At 52.7% G+C, this 20,380-nt stretch overlaps 1 protein-coding gene across 7 annotated transcripts in view; it reads left to right on the top strand.

The window, feature by feature from the left end:
- NCK2 (NCK adaptor protein 2) overlaps positions 1 to 20,380 on the top strand; it is a 130,814-nt gene that overhangs the window by 84,535 nt on the left and 25,899 nt on the right. For 6 of the 7 annotated variants that reach the window (XM_060027211.1, XM_060027208.1, XM_060027204.1 and 3 more), the window contains one exon: positions 8,569 to 8,810. In XM_060027211.1, coding sequence (XP_059883194.1) covers positions 8,585 to 8,810 — 226 coding nt within the window. In that variant the 5' untranslated portion in view covers positions 8,569 to 8,584. The remainder of the gene's footprint in view (positions 1 to 8,568; positions 8,811 to 20,380) is intronic. The other variant, XM_060027206.1, reaches the window with a different exon arrangement.

Below are 20,380 nucleotides of genomic sequence, written 5' to 3'. Positions count from 1 at the left end.
TCAGAAGCCTCTGCCCTGTACTGGTCAGCCACGCCCAGCAGGAGCGGCTGCAGGAAGAAGGCCTCTGCTCAGGGTGGCAGCAAGACAGGTGACAGCAGGAGAGATGGGCTTCCCCGCCCCCCGCACACCCCCAGAGGGAAGGGCGTGAGGAATGGAGCTCTTTGACCCTGTGTTTTTTGTTTGTTTGTTTTGTTTTGTTTGCGGGTACACGGGCCTCTCACTGTTGCGGCCTCTTCCGTTGTGGAGCACAGTCTCCGGACGCGCAGGCTCAGTGGCCATGGCTCACGGGCCCAGCCGCTCCGCGGCATGTGGGATCTTCCCGGACCGGGGCACGAACCCGTGTCCCCTGCATCGGCAGGCGGACTCTCAACCACTGCGCCACCAGGGAAGCCCTGACCCTGTGTTTTGAAATCGGGAAAGTTTACCCTTCAACTTGGGCTGGGCTTGCTTGGCCTCTCCTCAAGTAAAACGTTACAACACCAGCGAGGCTCTTCCCAGATTAGACCTGGAAGATCAGGAACTACTGCTCTTTCCCGCAGGTGTTTTCACTGATGAAATTTATCAAAATGAAATTGAAACTCAGTTTTTGTTTATTGGCACCCGCCTTACCCTTGGGATTTCTTTTTTTGGGCCATGCTGCAAAATTCTGCTACCCAGGACTCTAACAGCTGCAAGAGGAAGGAAGCTCAGGCTTTGGGATGAGATAGTTCTCATGGGTTTGAATCCCAGCACAGGCACTTTCTAGCCTGTGGATTTGGACGAGTTATTTGATATCTCGAAGCCCCAGTTTCATCAGTCATTCAGTATGTGTATAGATCCTCTCTGTTTCAGAGGGTGTCTGTAGACCTCGGATGAGCTCACACTTAGGAAGCAGCCCAGCGGGCACGAGGGGAGTTGGCGGCTCCTCCTATGATGGAGTGCCAAGCCTGCTCTGTTGTTTATTTTCTCTTTTATACGTGGTGTATTCTTGTGCCTCAGGGAAGTGGTAAGACCTTGACCCCTGTCACAGGTTAATTAACTTGCTGAGAGTTGAAACAGCCGTGAGATTCCACATTGTGTCCTACTTAAAGTTGAAGCGTATCAGCTGTAATCAGTGATACTGCTTGTACAAAGCCACCAACTGACCTTTCTGTCCCCCCCAGGACACCACAGGTTCCTGCCAACTCCTGTCAAATTCGTTGGCCTCTGTAAAGTCTTTTATCTACAACACGACCTGAAACTTTAATCATGAATTTATAAGGTCTTTTAAAGCTGCTTCTGAGACTGTTTCTTTGAGTGGGTCTCCTTAATGCAAGTGTACTATCTTGAAGTGTTTGCAAATAGGGAGGAAAACACGGTGAGAAATGAGGGAAAACATAGAAAGTGTTCCTTGTTTGGACTGACCTTGGCACAGTTGCTCACTGCGTTGGTTTTCTGCGGCTGCTGTATTCTCTCCCGGTTCTGGAGGTCACAAGTCCCACCCAGGTCTCACAGGGCTAAGTAAAGGTTGCACAGGGCCTCGTACTTCCTGGAGGCGCCAGGGAAGGGCCTGTTCCTTGCTTCTTCCAGCTGCTAGGGGCTGCCCTCGTCCTGGCAGATTCCTCCTTGACTCTTCTGTCTCCTTTCCGACTCATGGGGGCTCTGTGGTCACTCCGGGCCCCCCGGGATACTCCCTCAAGATGAGCTGACCTTAATTCCCCTATGCCGTGTAGCCTGACATATTCACAGGTTCCAGGTAGGAGGATGTGGACCTCTTTGGGGGGCTGGGCTATTACTCTTCCAACTGCATCTACAGAAAACCTCTGTTTGAGTGAGTTTCCATAATAATTGGTTGACTGCCTCGAAGGCATGAGACGGTACAAAGAAAAATCCTCGACTCATCTTGAAGTAGATTGTATTATTGGAGTAATTCAGACTGTATGTTGAAAATCACGGCAAGTTTGACTTTTTTTTTCCCCATGTAGTCAGTCTCTTTTCTTACCTGGTTCTTCTCTAAACCAGTTATTTGCTCATAGCTCTATATTTTGATATGTCTGTATCCATGTGTACACACAGGTATTTTTCTGAAATTCCGAGTTAACATCCTAGAGGTAAAATGTTACACCTGTTCTCTCTGTCTCTGTTTTGAATTGAATTCAATAAATCGTATTCCATCCATGTAAGGTTTCTCTTACACAGTGGGATTGGCAGTTTTTTAAAGCCGTATGACCCTGGTCTTCTCTGAGGGCAGCTAGATTGGTCAGTCCGTAGAAGGATGAATGAGGCAGATGTTTTGAATACATTCACTTTGAGTCATCAGTCTCCCTTTCCTTCACCTCCCCATTAAACCGGGCGGCTGAAGCCTCAGCAGCCACTGTCAGCACATAACAGGGTGTCCCACACAGTGAACAGGTAACCTCAGGTGATGCAAGTGCTCTCGGGGAAGGACAGCCGTAGGTCGTACACTGATGACCTCTGGGGAGGAGACCCTGGACAGTGGCACTTAGATGGGGAGGGAAGGGGAGGGGTCTCTGGAGAGGTGCTTCTGTGCCTGGGGCTTGAATCACAAGAGAGTAGACCCTGGGTCTGTACACTCTCCAGGGAACCCTGGGGCCCTGGAAGCATATCTGCTGCTCAGGAGAGCCTGACGGAAGGAAGGAAGGAAGGGAGGGAGGGGCCACTAAGACTGGACCAACCCCCCCCCGCCCCGCCCCCTACACTGACCACGTGTGCTGCAGTGCACACAGCACTTTCTTTCTGACTATGGTTCCCGTTCTGAGTCTCTCTGTGTGGGCAGGGGGCTCGGAGCTGTCTTCACAAGCTCCCAGGTGAGGTGCTGTTCTTAGAACCTCATGTGACACAAGGGCAGCTGGGCTAAGGTGCACAGAGGACTCTAACCCCGGCCCATATGACACAAAACCCCGACCCCTTAAACACGACATTCTCAGGCTGCTTCCGAGCAGCCAAAGTATCTTCCGAGGCGAGGCAAATATTGCTGTTCCCATTTTACAGAATAAGCTGAAGGCCGAGGAGGACGCACAAATGGCTCAGCTAAGCGTCGAATCCCAGATTCTTGACTAATGTTTTCTGTTTGCAGTTATGACCGAGTGGTTCGACTTGGTCCCCGTGACCCCTTGGGAAGTACCTGTGAGCATTTTGGGGTGTTGGCTATTAGGAGGATTATGTAACCCAGTCATAAACCGGCAAGACGCAGTTACGGGGATCCTTTTTAGAAAGAGAGTCCCAGAATAGGATTGATATTATTTTAGGAGTTAAGTGACAACTACTGGGCCGAGAAAGTTTTTATAGCTATTCTAGTCTGTTTGGGTTTTTTAAAAAAATCTACTTCCATCTAAGACTTGGAAAAGCAGCTTATCATGTTCGGTTTTCTGAGAATTTCTTTTATTCGGTATAACATGGGGTTCTTGCTAAGCTCTATTGCAAACTGGTCACATGACATGAGACATGATCTGGCTATAAAATATTAAATTCGTGGCTCTTCTTTCTGTAGTCTTTAGGTGGGTGATAACTAGCTTAGTTAATGAAGGCAAAAATTAGATGTTCTTGAACTGCCCAAGCTGGAGGGTTAAACGTACATTATGCTTTGCATGTGACCTCTGTGATTCTTAGACTAAATCAGAATCCCATTTCTGACTTAAAGTTTCAGTAGTCAGAATGTACTTTTTCAGACTTTCCTTGTTACAGCTTTTCCATATTAGGAATTTAAGTCAGTTGTACTCTCCTTTCTGTTGTGGAATAATCTTGTTTCAGCTCCAGCCTTTTCCTATTGCAGTCCGTCCTACGCTCATAGCAAAGTGCTCGTGACTGAAAGGAACCGCTCCGGCTGGGCTCCTGGAGCAGTTTCCCGGGGCCTCGTGTGGAGCCCCCCAACTCTCGCCTCCCGCACGGCTCCCTCCAGGATGGGCGTCCGAGGGGAGGCCGTGGGGTCTGGGGCCCGGGTGCTGCGGGGCGGGGCGGGGCGGGGCGGGGGTCTTGCTGCACCTGCTCCTGTGCGCTGACTGGCCACAAGCAGGAGAGAAAGCATGCGCGGTTTTATTCTAAGGCACTTCCGGAGTCACTTACTCCTCCTCCTTAGCCCTGGGTTCCTGCCCCGTCCTGAGCACGGCCCTCACATCCTGTCCCTCCCTCAACCACCGGGTCGTGCAGTCCCCAGCCCGTGTCCCCGTCCACGCGGCTCTCCTCTCCTGGTCCACAGCGGGGCCCTAAGGGATGCTGACCGCATCCGCCTTCACGCAGGACGCTGGCTGCCCGCTCGGCCCCCACCCAGCCCGGCTCAGGAAGCTTTGCGGACCACCAGGTCGGTATCTGCTGAGTATCTGAGGCGGAAGTTCTCAAGGATTGGTTGCCCCTTAACTGCGGGTGCTGCTTAGGACAACGGGACAGCTGTTGATTGGCTGATATGCGAAGCATTGACGTGAGCAGGTTGTTGATTGGTGGACTGTACTCGAGTAAGGCGTCCTCATTGGCTGGCCTTCAGAGGTGCTGGGATAGAGCTTGGTGGTTGGCAGCCTTCGCTGGGGTGACATGGTTATTGATGGGAGACTGTGGTCCCTGGGGGAGGTGGTTGTTGACAGGAGACTGTGATCCCTGGGTGGGGTGGTTGTTGACGTGGGGCTGTGATCCCTCGGTGGGGTGGTTGTTGATGGGGGCTGTGATCCCTGGGTGGGGTGGTTGTTGATGGGGGCTGTGATCCCTGGGTGGGGTGGTTGTTGATGGGGGCTGTGATCCCTGCGTGGGGTGGTTGTTGACGGGAGGCTGTGATCCCTGGGTGGGGTGGTTGTTGACGGGGGCTGTGATCCCTGGGGGAGGTGGTTGTTGATGGGAGACTGTGATCCCTGGGTGTGGTGGTTGTTGATGGGAGGCTGTGATCCCTGGGTGGGGTGGTTGTTGATGGGGGGCTGTGATCCCTGGGTGGGGTGGTTGTTGATGGGGGGCTGTGATCCCTGGGTGGGGTGGTGGTTGATGGGAGACTGTGATCCCTGGCGTGGGGTGGTTGTTGACCGGGGTCTGTGATCCCTGGGGGAGGTGGTTGTTGACGGGGGGCTGTGGTCCCTGGGGGAGGTGGTTGTTGATGGGAGACTGTGATCCCTGGGTGGGGTGGTTGTTGACGGGGGGCTGTGATCCCTGGTTGGGGTGGTTGTTGATGGGGGGCTGTGATCCCTGGGTGGGGTGGTTGTTGACGGGGGGCTGTGATCCCTGGGGGTGGTGGTTGTTGACGGGGGGTTGTGATCCCTGGGTGGGGTGGTTGTTGACGGGGGGCTGTGGTCTCTGGGGGAGGTGGTTGTTGATCTGGTGGACTCCTGAAGCCTTTATACTGATGGGAAGCTTTCATAAGTCAATTACAACAGGTTTAAAGCCCTTTGTTATGTCCAAGGAACAGCTGCTCAGTTTTTAGGTGCTTGGAAATTTATTTTTCTTCTGTCCCAGAGTCATAGATTTCCTGGGTGGGTTAAGCCTGTCCAAGACCCCACACTAGTTCTCACCTCCTCCCCAGCTCACCCCAGAAGTGAGCACAGGAGCACAGCCCTGCGCTCAAACCGTGGCTCTGTTGTTCAGCAAGGCACTGAATCTCTGATCCTCTGTCTCCCGAAAGCTCACACTTCCCTGAAAGGCGGGTGTTTGCAGAGTGAATGAGTGCCCGCATGTACTCCAGTGCCCTCCCCCAGACGGAGCAGTGCGCTGAGTTCACGCCCCGGACCCAGGAAGAGCACCTGTGAGGGGGGCTGTCAGAGTGACCTGGGGCCTGTGACACACTGTGCATGCTTGGGCCCCGCTCCTCGAGGGTCCCGTGGGGGTGAAGCTGGGCACAGCATTTTCTAGGTTCCCTCCCATGTGCTGTTCGATGTGCACTGAGACGTACCAGGCCCAGCCAGTGCCTTACTTACCTGCTTTTCATGTAGTTAAGTGGTGCAGAAAATTTATAAATTGTTTTGACTGGTCTTAAGTGATGGGCTGTTCTTGTTCAAATCTCTTTTTGAAACTGTAATTAAGACAAACCCGGTATTCAAATAAAATATTCTCTGAAGCCCATTCCTATTACTGCTCTGGCCCCTCGCATTATTATTGAAAAAAGAGAAACGACCTTCATGACCTTCAGAAATCTAACCTGACAGTGAGTTCAGTATATAGGGAGGTACGGCATGGACTTTCTGAAAGTAGATAACAATATTGTCTACAATTTGGAAATGAGATCTGTGTAAACACCCTTCTCAGATATTGTGTACATTATGCCTAAGGTTTATGACACATCTCCTCCTTCCCCAAAGGTCTGTTGTCTCTAAATTTGGAAGTTAATTCATGAAAGAGGAGAACATGTATTATTTATAAGTGTCTTTAGCATCTAGCAGCAAGGGTCATGTTATTTTAAAATGGGATTCATGCTTTTGTGGAGTCAGTGCGCTAGGTCCCCTCTGTCTTCCTGAAGCCATCCCTATAAATAATGAGAACTCCTCTCTGTCAGAAAAGAAGGGGATCTGAGTCAATAGTCTTTCCATTATTCATCTCTTCCTAGTTTTGAGTAAACTTCTAGTCACTTAAAGGACTGAACGTTGAGTTTTTCTGCTGCAAAAATGCCCATCTTCTACCCGAGAGGTTACGAAATAGCTCATAACTATATTCGTTACAGTCATTCAGGTATACCTTTGCTATTTATTACTTCCAGGATTGACTTAACTAGGTATGCAATGTACTGTATTTTTTTGTTTGTTTTAATAAACTTTTAATTTTGGAGGAATTTTGTAGCACGGTTCACTCTCGGTATTGAATGTTTTATGGGTCTGGACAAATGTGTCATGACACGTGTCCACTACTATAGTACTATGCAGAATTGTCTCACTGCCCTAAAAATCCCTGTGCTGCACCTCATCATCCCTCTTTCCCCTGTGCCCTTGGCCACTACTGCTCTTTGTAATGTCTCTGAAGTTTTCCCATTTCCAGAATGTTATATTCTTGGAATTATTAAAGAAAAACTGACACTTGTTAAAGAACGGTTAAGCAGACTTTACTCAGGGGAGGACTCCGAGGGATTTTTGCCATAGGGGAGAGAGATTGGGCTCAACCCCGCATACAAGAAGGAAGAGTGGGGATCTATAGCCCAGGAGCTGGGTGGGGAGTAGCTGGATGGAAAACTACTAAGAGGAAACATCAGAGGTGAGGGGGGATTCTGGCTGCACTGACCTAACAGGGTCCTTCCTGAAAACAGGCCAGGACGGTCAGACATCACCTAGGTGAGGGTGGAGGATTCCGGCTGAACCAACTCAGCAATGGACATGGAAGTACAGACACAGAAATACAATAGTCAAGGTCTAGTCTGGGAAGAGGATTCAGAGGAACCTGACGAAAGTTTGGTCAAGGAGAGAGTCTTTGTGAGAATCATACAGTCTCACCCTTTTCAGACGGGCTTCTTCCACTTAGTCGCGTGCATTTGAAGTTCCTTCATGTCTTTTCGTGGCTTCACAGCTCATTTGTTGTTTTCTTTTTAATTTTTTTTAATTTTAGGCTGCATTGGGTCTTTGTCGCTGCGCACGGGCTTTCTCTAGTTGCGGCGAGCGGGGGCTACTCTCTTGCAGTGCACAGGCTTCTCGTTGCAGTGGCTTCTCTTGTTGCGGAGCACAGGCTCTAGGCGCGCAGGCTTCAGCAGCTGTGGCACGCGGGCTCAGTAGTTGTGGCTCGTGGGCTCTAGGGCACAGGCTCAGTAGCTGTGGCGCACGGGCTTAGTTGCTCCGCAGAATGTGGGACCTTCCCAGACCAGGGCTCAAACCCGTGTCCCCTGCATTGGCAGGTGGATTCTTATCCACTGCGCCACCAGGGAAGCCCAGTTTTATCACTGAGTAATACTCCCTTATCTGGACGGACCACAGTTTATTTGTCTATCACCAACTGAAGGGCATCTTGGTGGCTTCCAAATTTTGGCAATTATGAATGAAGCTGCTCTAAACATCTGTGTTTCAAGTTCCAGGAATAATTTTATATTTATGAAGAAGCTGCAAAGATAGTGCAAAGCATTCCTGACACCCCGCACCCAGGTTCCCTTAGTGCTAACGTCTTACCTGACCAGGGACGTTTGTCAAAAGTGAGAGATTAACATTGCTTAGTGGTAGACAATTGACTGGCTTCACTTGGATTTCACTAATTTTCATGTTCTAGGATCCAATCCAGGATACCACGTTGCGGTTTGGGTGTGTCATGGTCATTAAATATGGTCATAAAAGTCAGCTTATCCTGAGAAAATGGATGTAAAGATATGAGCTATAAGGATCTGGTGTTCCTTACTCTAGTGAACACGTTTAATTGTGATACGGTTATTTAGAATTTTTTGGCAAGTTTTCTGTTGTTGTTGTTTGTTTTTAGCAGAGAAGCAGAATTCCCCATGTGCGACATTAAGGTTCGCTTTATAAGGTCACCGTTTCTAAACAGCGTCCTAAAGCTTGTTGAAAGGAGGTCATCTTAAGGTTGAGTATTTGAGACCCTGGAGACAGCTGGTTGCCGAGCCGTAATAAAAGCTGTCCGGGTGTCGTTTTCCGAGTGGATGCAGCAGCCGTGGCCCTCGGCCGGGTGTCTAACGAGCCTCTCCAAATGTTTTGCTGGCAGAAGGACTCCATGAAAGATGACAGAGGAGGTCATCGTCATAGCCAAGTGGGACTACACGGCGCAGCAGGACCAGGAGCTGGACATCAAGAAGAACGAGCGCCTGTGGCTGCTGGACGACTCCAAGACCTGGTGGCGGGTGCGCAACGCGGCCAACAGGACGGGCTACGTGCCGTCCAACTACGTGGAGAGGAAGAACAGCCTGAAGAAGGGCTCCCTCGTGAAGAACCTCAAGGACACGCTCGGTGAGTGGCGGGTGCGGCAGGACCCCGGCCCGGCCTGGAGGGCGGGGCCCTGGTGCTTTCTCAGCGGGACTCGGGGTGGAGGTCATCGCTTTCATTTGCATTTGAGGAAAAAAAAAAAAGGGGTATGTTTTAAATATTGACATCTTTCTATTTGTCTTTTTAAAAAATCTCTGGACATTGAGAGATCCAGTGCAGAAATACCCGGCTGGTCATTTCCTAGAGGTTCTCGAGTTTGGAGGTTCATGTGAGCTGGCCTTTCTGTGTGTTTCGGACCCCCCTGCGTGTCTCTGTCTCCTGGCATCAACTTTCTGGAGGGTCCTGAAATGGAATGACCACCTCCGGGCATGTCCCCAGGTCCGCCCAGGCCATCCCATCAAAGCTTTTTCTCTCTCGAAATCCTGTGTGTGTGTGGTGTTTGCACATAGAGGAGGAGATGGCAAAAAAGTACTTTGCACCCGGGGAATTTTTTCCCTCTGTTAAACTGGTGGCATTTCACGGCGCAGTCCTGGACGGTGGCAGCTAAGGTGGGGACTCGAGCGGCGGTGTGATGCGAGGCCTCCAGGGTGACCCGCAGGGGGCCTGCTGGGCGCCCAGCTTTCTTCCCACGTGCCTGTTCCCTTCCCTGGTGTCCGGACGTGAGAAAGAGCCCGAGTCCCCTGAAGTTGATGGTGTCCGATCTCGCCTTTTCGTGGACGTCCTGCAGAGGATGCGAGAGGGTGACTTCCTGAAGGTCAGCAGTGCCTCCTTCTGTGAGCACCATGTGGGTGGCCCCCGGGACCGCTGGTTATCACGGAAGAGTTTGCTCTTGAAACAGGTCAATGTTATCATTTCCTTGAGGCTTTCCTTTTTATTTCTAACAAGAGAATTAGTTTCACTTGAGGGAGGGGAACAGGCAGGAAACCTGAAAAGAAAATTAAACTCTGAATGTGATAAGTGTTGCAAAATATTCACCTTTCATTTTCTGAAGTCTTGAAGGGTCCACTGACTCTTCAAAACCAAGTAAAGGGCTTCCCTGGTGGCGCAGTGGTTGAGAGTCCGCCTGCCGATGCAGGGGACGCGGGTTCGTGCCCCGGTCCGGGAAGATCCCACATACCGCGGAGCAGCTGGGCCCGTGAGCCATGGCCGCTGAGCCTGCGCATCCAGAGCCTGTGCTCCGCAACGGGAGAGGCCACAGCGGTGAGAGGCCCGCGTACCGCAAAAAACAAAATACAAACAAACAAAAAAAAACAAGTAAAGCCTTCATTCATTGGGTAGTAATTTTGTGTTGTGGGTTAGGTTATTTTCACGACTTGGAGAGAGAAATGAGACACTGGCCTGCGTGAGAATCACACCAGCTACCGTAGATTCTGCATGATGGAGAAATTACGTTTTTCATGAGCAATCTGATTCTTTTTCACAAAAGTGACCCTCTTTATTGTTTTTTCCAAGCAAGTCACTTGAAAGAAACGTTGTTGTCCTGTGCTTATAACTCTCTATTAACTGTGGCTAAGAAATGCGGGAAGCGTGAGTAGGTAAATACTTTAGGAGTGCCCTGCGCTTAATTTTATTTATTTTTTCCAATTTCAGCTTCTCACCCACTAAAGTACCTTTTTTTGGAGATGCTCAACATTGTTGACTTGTTTTGTCTTCTTATCCTTTTTCAAAACTACATTCTCAAGATTCTAGTAAAGAAGGAAACGCCCAGAAATGGAACGGAATGCTGGGGCATGAAATAAGGCGAAGCAAAAGCCCTCTGACTTACCTACGATTCCCTGGAACAGCTCGTCATCCCTCCCTTCAGTTTTTAGAACGAGAAGACAGCTGAGCTCTGCGGCACATGTGGCGCTGGGGTTCGGTTTTTCACGAGTGGCAGTCAGTCCCCAGGGCTCCTCTCAGAACTCGGGGGGCCTGGCTCAGCCAGCCTGTCCTCGTGTGGGTGCCAGGCTGGCTCCCCCGCCCCGACAGATGGCCCCCCAGCTCTGCGGGCACACGTCTCCTTCCACAGAGCCAGCCAAGTTCCATTTTGGGAGAACACAGATTGTTAGAAAGCTCTTCCTGAAATAGAATCAAAGTTGGCTTCTCTTTAACCCTCTCCCCTCGGCTCTCCTTGGCCCTCGAGAGCCGTGCTGGGGAGACCTGCTGCTCTTCTGTGGACCGACCACCCTTTTCCAGGCCTCCTCCCCCGTCAGGCACATTACTGCCTTGGAAACGTTTGTACCTAGCGTTATTTAATGTAAAAACACCAACAAAGCTATGTTCTGAACATCCATATCTATCCGTGGTAGTTAGTATTTGTAGTCTAGAGACTGTTGGAGGTCAGTATCCCCATTGCCGAGGAGAAATACCCCCATTCATTGTCTGTCGTTTTGCTTCCATGTGTTTGTCGTGGTCACCCAGAGCCTTGCTTTTGTTGGACAAAGAGAGACCTTGTTGTCTCGGCATGAGTTTTCCATTGCCCCCCTTGAACGGGGTCACAGAGAAGGGAGGTACCCAGACAAGAACCACCGTGGCGGTGTGACTTACTATTTCTCCATCGTCAGACCTGACAAGGCACCAGCGTCGAGAAGGAAGGTGGGAAAACTTTCCGCAGCCTCTCCTGCCGCCCACTGGTCTCCGTTACAGAGAAGACTGGAGCTAAAGCATCCGTGGCTTCCTGTGTAAATTACCGTGACGGGTGTGCTGTTGGAATTATAGCGTGATCATAGACTGATTACGCACCCCGCGGAAGTTCTCTCTCCTGTGTATTAGAAGGAGTGAAAGCAACGTCAAAGACACCACCACACATGTGGACCTTCTAATAGCGACTCGTGACATCATCCGCATTTGTAATTCTACTGCCATGGAAATCCACCCGGTTTCTAAAGCCACGGTTAAGATTTCCCCGGCAGGCACCTGGTTTGAAACACAATAGCACTGGACTCCCCGTCCAAGTCCCTGTGTTCTCCTTGTGTGTTGGCATCTCTAACTGCCGGGGACCGTGGCTTGGCAGAACTCTCTCCTGCCTTTCTGTATCCCTGTGCTGTGCTGAGGTCGGTCGCCAATTTAATTTAATCGCAGGTAATAGTTTGTTACAGTAACCTCCAGAAAGCGGTACCTTTCCCAAAAAGTTCTCTCCGTTAGGAAAGGACTAACGCTCTTCCTTTTCCCTTAATAATTTATAATTAAATAAAACAATATGACCTCGTGTTTGTAGACGGGTAGCATGTCGATACACTAGGTCTCCTCTCACGTTCAGCTTATGATCATGATGAGTCAAAGAGAGCTTTTCCACGGATATCAAGGAGCCGTCCTCAGAACCGTTCCTGCTGGCAGAGCCCAGGCGATGTTTTGAAAGGCTCGCTGCATTCCTGGGCTCCGGCCTGGCCTTGGTGTTTTCCACGACCCGACTCATCAAACCACGCAGGTTAGGTGTTGGAAGGTGTTGTGCTAAGTCCTGCAAGATGGGGAAGCTGCTCCCGGGGAGGGATTTTACTGAAGAGCGGTTTTTGTCACCACTTGACAACGGCAGCTGGAACCCGCCGAAGCCCTGAAGGTTAACTGTCTTCGCAATGGTTGCCTGAGGCCCAGGTGCTGACTTGGGCTACCCAGGAAGCTACGGTTCCGTTTATAATCTGTTAGCATCCGCCCGTGGAGGGCTTGTTCCAAGGCACGCACATCCTTCGCTGACCACCCTCCTGCGGCATGTGGAACCGGAAGTGAGCCGCCCCCGGGGCTGCCGCTTTAGCCTTGGCCCCAGTGTGACCCTGCCTGAGGCCAGGTAGTCACCTGCCAGTGATGAGCTCCGGAGCAGTGCCCACCTCTGCGACTCCAAGCCAGCCCTGGGAGCAGAGAGCGGCCACGGTGGGGGGACCAGTGCTCACTAACTGCAGGAGCCCTTGCGCGGTCTGGGTTGATGCTTTTGGCCGGGGAGGGGCGGTTCCTGGGGGAGAAGTTCCCAGGGCTCCTCGAGGCATGTCCATGTACGGCTGACTGAGCGTCTTCCCCAAGAGAAGGCCTGTGACAGAGACGGGTCACATGCCTTTAGCATGAACTGGGGTTTTTTTCACCAAGTTGACTGTCAGGGCTTACTGGGTGGGCGTTTGACAGGGCTACGTCACAGAGATAAGCAGCTAGGATGTTAGAGGGAATCCTAGTGATGCTGGGTTCCCTGTTTTAGAGATGAAAGCCAGGGCCTTACTAGCAAAACCAGAGTGGGGTTTGAGTATGACAGTGATTGCGTATCGGTGTTAACGTCCCGGTTTTGTGTCGAGGATGCCCTTGTGTGTTGAGGTGATGGGACAGGGCGCTGGCAGCCTATTCTCAGAGAGTTCAGGGAAAATAACGTCTTTGTGCTCTTCTTACAACTTATCTGTACATCGAACAAACGGGCAGACGTAGAGTGGCTTAGGGACTACCCCAGGCCGTGACGCTGGATCATAGCAGGGGAGAGGTTGTACCTCGGGCTTCCTGTTCTCTCCGGGCATCTGCGGTGCCGCAGGGCCTTACAATCGTCATCAGTCTTTCAGAGATCAGAGGATCGCCGAGGACCTGCTGAGATTGGACCTAACACACGAGGTTGCCGCCGGGTATGAACGTGCCGGCCGCTTCTTCCTCAGAACGGTTCCCCAGGACTTGGTTCCGAACTTTCCGTAATCATCCAGCAGGTGCCCTCCGTATCGCAGGCAGGTGAGGGAACCCCGCTTCCTGCCGGAGCGGCCCAGGCTGCTCTGGGCCAGTTCAATGTAGGCATTTTTGTTACAACAGAGATGGGGCGAGAGATGGGCTCCAGCCTCCGTGATGGTGAGGCCATGGGGGGGTTTTCTTTCCGGCACTGCGGGACTGTGGTCTTTGCTGTGATCAGAAGCGTTCTCAGTAGGGCTGAAGCGGGGCAGGCTCTGTCCAGATGAGCCACAGGTGACGGATGCTGTAGTCGCTGGTTGTCACAGGCTGAGTTGGAGTCGTCCCTCCCTCGCTCTGTCCCTTGGAAATGCTTCTAAGCCACCTGGTTCCTCGCTGAGTCACCTTCGGGAACAATTACCAAAGGCTTTGAAGCAGGGATGCAGACGTGGTGTCGGGATCGGCTCCGTGTCACAGGGTGTGTGTGGATCAGACGGGGAGGCCGGCTGGACGTTCTTTCACCTGGTGGGTAGAGTTCAGCCCCTGACTCTCTGCAGCCTGTGATGTAACTGGAAGAGTGACAGTGGCCCGGATGCGTGGGGGCCATTAGGACAGTGGCGCTGCCCCTCCTGGCCCACCAGAAACGGCTGGATGAGGCCACTCGGGCCTCTCTTATCCTTGCGGAAGCAGCATACCTAGGAGGGTGAGGCTGGGGTCTTTTCAGATCCAGGCTCGACACACGCCCACACGCCAGTTGAGCGATTTGGGGCGAGCCGTGGAAGCCGCAGAGCCTCAGCTGCGGCGTCTGTCGGGCGGGATGAGGGACCACTTGTCCCATCAGATGGTTGAGACTGAACTCCGTCACGTGAAGGATGCTCGGGGCTGGTCTTCGGTGGAGGGAGAGGCAGAGGCTGGGAGCAGGGGGCGCGTGGGAGGACAGTGAGTGAGCCGGCGGCACTGAGGGCCCTGGGTGACCCACACTGGGGAGGCCCCCATCATTAGGCCTGATGCTTTTGCAGAGGGGAGCCCCAGCGGTTGTCCTGTGGTGGACGGGGTGGTGGCCGTCGGGGTGTATGGCAGGCGTCTTGATTCTGGTCCTCGGGGTGGGAGCGGCAGTGCCAGTGTGTCAGCAGGAGGCTGGGGACGAGATCTCAGGGTGGCCCGGGGGGATGTCACCAGCCCTGGGCTTCGAGGGAAGGCCCAGAACTCTGTGCCAACCGGGTGTGAAGCAGCAGGTTAGTCACAGGTGACTCAAGGGTCTGCAGCCTGAATGAACAACCGGCAGAAGGACCAGAGGGTTAGGGAAGTAGGAGGAGAACCTGGGCCGTGATGACGAGACGCGCTGGAGTTGATGGCGGGCCCTTCGGTGGGCATGTCTCACGCTTCAGGCATGCGTCTCAACTTCAGGAGACAAAATTCAGATTTTGCTGTCACGCACTGTGTGACGGGAAACTTAGTTTTTGACCAGTGTAAACAGTTCTATCTCGGCCTGCAGGGGAGCCCTGGCGTTGGAGGCATTTCGCGAGGTTCCTCCACCAAGCTTCCGCTCCGCCGTGGTCTCGGGGGCCTCCGTCTACTTTCTACAGCTGCCCCCAAGCCCTCCCCCGGGAGGGAGGCCCTGTGACAGCCGGTGCCTGGGACCCGCGGGCTCCATAACCACCATCCCCGCGCTCCCGACACCCATGTCACGCCCGAAGCCAAAAGGAAAGCTTAATGCAGCAGCAGATTCAACCCGAGACCCGGAACGGATGTCGTGTGCGTTTTCCAGCGTGTAGGCAGTGATAACGATTCCTGTGTGCCCCTCTGGTGCTACCTACCTGTAGACCTTTTTGTTTAATCTTCCCAGTAACCCTCAGAGGAATATACTAACATGCTTATATTTCATGTGAAAAAAATGAGACTCGGAGGTTAAGGGATGTGTGTGCCCAAGAACACACAGTAAGTGATGGGTTGAAATTCAGAGCAGGTCTGCCCGACTCCTCAAGCTCTGCTCTTGTTGGTCAGCCTCGGGGGTTGGGGATTCAGATTGCGGGGAGCCCTGGGGGGTGAGGGGAATGCCGCCTGCTTGGCATCGGTATTGGTGTATCCAGTCGCTCCCTGGTCCCGCCTGCACGGCTCGGTTGGTTTTCTCCCACCCTTGCTGCAGCCCCTGGGACTCGAGGGGACCAGCTATACTTCATAAGCATCGTTTCCTCCCGGCCCTGGGGGTTCACTTATCAATAACCGCCTGGTTCCGTCACACTGAGGGGAGCAGGAGCCTTTAATTAAAATGATTCGGAAGCCGAGTGTCCCAGGAACTCACCTGCTTTTCCCCAGATCGATTCTTATTTCGGCAGTAGCTGTGTCGGCAGCAGGCATGTTCCAGGGGGTCTGCGCGCGTGAGATTTCAGCCGTCTTTGCCATTCACAGGCTCTTTGTGTGACACGGGTTTCTGCACTCAGGTAGTCCTCAGAATTATCCTCTCTGAAATGCCTGTCTTTTATAAAACTGTTCACTGAAGACTGGCATACTTATTAAAAAAAAGAAAATTGGAAAATAGAAAAAAACAAAAATCACCTGTGATCTTATCACCCAGAAATAATCACTGTTGGCGTTTGCATCTGTTTGCTAAGTATCTCTACACACGTAGAATCAAAATCAGGTTGCAAAGGTGACTTCCTCGCATCAAAACCACTGTCACCAGGCAGTCAGTCCTGAAACGTCTACCCGATCGCGGAAGCCTGATCGCGACACGTGCTGGAAAGGACCTTTGCCGGGTGAGTTTGGTCCATGCCTCCCGGCTCCTTAGTGGTCAGGATGCTCTGTATAAAACCAAAGAGGGGAAGCTGATTCTTTATAGTGCATTTGTCTTAGAAGTAGCTTGATTTCCTAGGATCAATGTCCATAAAGAATAAGAAAATTACCGTTAGTCTTTTTACATGTCGCTTAAACATACTTCCTAAACTCAGTCACCTTCTAAGGAATCAGTACAAAAAAGTACAAAGTACATTTTTCTCACTTAAAGTGCAGAGCCAGACCACGCCCCATGAAAAGTTTGTATGTAACATGCGAAGAAGATTGACCGACCTCAGTTTGATTTTAAAGGTCCAGCTTCTCCAACCTATCACCTCTTCCCCGTATCAAAGCAGGGACTCTGGGTTTTCAGAGCTGCATTTAACACTTGAGGTTGACCTTTTCGGTCTCTGTTGTATAATCTACCGTTGTACGAACCCGAATTAGGTATTATGTGGCATAACTTAGAACTCTTTAGAATTCTGTCCTGCGAGATCGTTCGCGGTACGAATGACCCGCCAAATGTAATGCCCACAGACTGTGGAAACGTCGACAGCGTTTGTGGTGCTGGCGCCCAAAATACACTTGGGTTTGTTTGCATATATCGTAAGTGTCCAAGTATTTAGAACAAGAAACGTAAAACAACTCACAACGGATTAGTGGGAGGATAATTAGAAAATAGAGACAGATTGTTCAAAAAAATGCTAAGGGGAGAAGAGCCAGGAGAGGGGATGGGGAAGGAGGAGGAGTCTACGCTTGGGAGATAGAGGAGAAGCAGGTGTGCGGTGACACGGGGTCTTGAAGCCAGACGCGTCGGCCCCCGGGCCCCTCGAGCCCTGAGGAAGGACAAGGACACCATGTAAAGCATTTCCCAGTTTCTTTCCCAGCGACCGGCACCTGGGTTGCTTCTTATTAAAATGATCGTTTTTCTAAAGAACATCGATACCAGCCTTTCTTGACTCAAAGTTACTCAAGTGGGAGCCTTCGGTTTTAGAATAGAGAAAACGTGGACTACAGATGCTGAGAATTAAGTAAAATCTTCTCTCCGTGTTTCCAACTGCGCTTCCCCATATGGCCCGCACTCAGTTTCAGATCTCGTCCATATGTCTCGAACGTTCCTCTTGCCTATTACACGCTCGTGTCTGTCGCCGGGGCCGGTGTGGGGTGCAGGGGGGTTTGTTCAGGACGGGTGCTGTGGTGCTGACTGCAGAGCCTCTGGGGCTGCTGGAAGGCCAACCAGGCGCCTCCTGCCCTGAGCCCCGCGCCCTGCAGCCACCGCTGCTCTCTGCACGGGCGGGCACCTGCTCACATCACTTTGTCCACAAGCCGCTCCCCGATCAGCCCCTGCAGCCTGCCGTCCCTCTCTCTCAACTCTTAACTTCGTTCTCTGCTTCCAAACTCACGGATTCTGTGAGCGTCCAGATTGTCTCCCGTGGTTCTCACGGCTGGGAAGCCACCTGGAGGGCAGCTCTTGGTGAGTTTTCGGGCTGGGGGTCTCCTGGAAGCCAGCCATCCTAGGGTGGCTGTTTGCAGGGAACCTCCATTGATTTTATAGTTTTGGCTTTTTTCACGGAGCAAAGCAGTTGAGAGTCTAACTTGGAAAATTTACAAGTGGGTGTTCATCGTGGAGCGTGGATTGGTAGTGAAATGGCTGGGGTCCTTAGGCGCTGATCTAAAGTGACCGGTCCTGTAGTGTTTAGCCCAACACGCCCAGCCAGACACTGGCGACAGGAGTTGGCTGTAGGATCCAAAAGGGCCACTGACGGTTCTCCTGTGGTTGTTTTTGTGTAGCCTAGTATGTACAGTTAAGTTTAAAAAGTGAAGTTCATTCGACACTTTGGGCTCTCTGTGTAGAATCCTTGAATCCTGGAAAGGGCTCTGGAGATAACCTGGTCCACAGCTTTCCTATGAAAATGAGGCACGTTGAGTTACTTGTCCAGGGTAACAAGGTGCTTCACAGCAGAGCCAGGAGCAGGCCTTGGGCCCAGGCAGGGCACTGCCACAAAAGCCAGCTGGGAACGAGGGCCTGGAGGCCGAGCCCAGCTACATCAGGACCCCTCCCTGGAGCCGGCAGGGGCCTGGCCTCTTAGTAACCAGAGTTCACCTTGTCCAGAGCAGCGTGTGGTCCCGGAAGCCCTTCTGTCCAGCCTTGGAAGATGGCGTGTCCCTTGCACTTCCTAACTGAAGGCCAGCTTTGCACCGAGGAACGTCCTCTCCTGAGATGCATCAGAGGGGCCCTCGTGTCTTAGCTGCTCCTGAACCAGAGAGCAGGACCGAGGCCAGGCTGTCCCGCAGGAGCATTTGAGGGAGAAAACAGACACGTGCACACCTCCGTGGAGAAAGCATCACCTGTTCTTTTCTCCACCAGACCTTGGCCCTCAACCAGAGAGGAGCGATAATAGCAGTAAAGCACCACGCCCGCAGTCGCGCGGCTCCTGCTGTGTACGGGACGCTACATTCGGTCCCCTCCTCAGGCTTTGGAGCCTCACAGCCGCCCCACCAGTGCCACTGACATCCCCGTGTCACGGCTGCAGAAACGGGAGAAGAGAGGGCAGAACTGCCAAGGCCACAAGCCGGTGGGGCAGGAGCCGGGCCTGGAGCGGGGTCAGAACTGGGGTCCGATTGTCTGCCAGCCACTCGCCCCCACCAGCGTGTCGTCCCTTTACTCGCTCGCTCTCTTTTTTGTTACCATATTTCATCTTGCTGAGCAGGCGTGGGCTCAAAAAGTTGCGCTTGTGAGCTTCTGCCCGGGGCTGACACCGCGTGGTGCTTCAGAAGGTCACGTTGAATCCGTGCACGTGCGCGGCCCACTCCCACCCCTGTTCTGCACACTCAGAGATGCTTGTGCTGATGCAGCAGATATGTGTGTTGGGAGGTACTGAATATGTATTTTTAATTACAATCTATAATTACAATTTCTTTAAAAATTCTTTTGACTCGCATCCGTGCTACCGTTTGGCTTTCGCATTTGGTTGACCATATCCTGTGCTTCTAAACCACTTTTCTTCAGACTTACACATTCAGTCATGTTCTATGCCTGCCTGCTCACGAGGGAACGGGCTCTCTCGGGGGCAGGGATGGAAATTCCGGTTCTGGGCCCTGGGCCTGTGCGATGGTAGCCTTTGCCCCGACACATCTCCGTCTTGTGCCGGCTGCTGGTACATCCACCCGCTGGAAAGGGGACCATCCGGGCACGTGGATGGTGAATGGCTCCCTTGTCCCTCGGCCAGCTGGCGGCCCGACGCGGGCCGTGTGGATCTGCCACAGGGGTGGCAGCTCCCATCCATCGCATGAAGGCTCCTTCCTCCCCCTGCCCCGTCCTGGACCAGCCCTCCCTGAACTTGGGGGTTCCATACGGCACGTAAGGGCACGTTTCATCGTAGGGTGAGGGGTACACACCTAAGGTGCGCGTGCCTAGGAATAAAGAAGTAAACCCCCTGGGTTCGTGGCAGTTTCGGGGGGGGAGCATGGAGCCCCCGGTGTTTCCCACAGGCCGCACAGCAGACTGACTCCGCTTTAGGAAAGGACAGTGTTTTTCACCTTCGAAAGCTCGATTTAAGCTGCTAGTGGGAGAAAGGCTCCTGGCCCGACTTTATCCTCAGCCCTTCACCTCCCTGGGGCCTGGCACATCCCGCCCGTCAGGAGAATGTGTTCCCCGCTCTTGCTGTCAGGACCTTACAGGGCAAGCGTCTGCTTTTCTGGTGCGGACGTGGCAGCGGCAGCCACAGGGCTGCGGTTTCCTGCGGGTGAAATGGGTCCCCGGGACCAGCTGGACAATACCAGGCATCTCAGACCTGGGCATGAGAGCCATTACCCGGCTGCTCCAGGTGACGCCTGCCCTCCTGTCACTCACTCAGAGGCGTGACCGCGGTGTGACCCGCTGGACGTGCAAGCCCAGGGAGGACGAAGCTGACCCCTAGGGCTGCATTTAGTCCTCCGTCCTGGACGCGGCTGGGAAGTAGGGTGTCCTCCTCTTCGAGTGGACCCGGTCCCTGTCAGTGAGGCAGGCGCGGTGCCAGGCGCAGTATCTTCCACCAGTGACGTGGGGACGAGAGTGAGATGGACCAGCTCTGTGCCCTGCCCGCCACAGTCATGCTGCCTCCGCCGGGCGCGTCTCTGCCCCTCCCTCCCCTCCCCGTCCCCTCCCCAGACCCCTGCCCAGTCCCCCCACCCCCGTTCTCCACACACTCTACATCCTCCCCAGGCTCGCACGTCCAGCAGGT

The sequence above is a fragment of the Delphinus delphis genome, chromosome 12, assembly GCF_949987515.2.
Source record: "Delphinus delphis chromosome 12, mDelDel1.2, whole genome shotgun sequence".
NCBI lineage: Eukaryota > Metazoa > Chordata > Mammalia > Artiodactyla > Delphinidae > Delphinus > Delphinus delphis.
The sequence above is the reverse complement of the archived record's forward strand: the minus strand, read 5'-3'. Positions and strand labels throughout refer to the sequence as shown.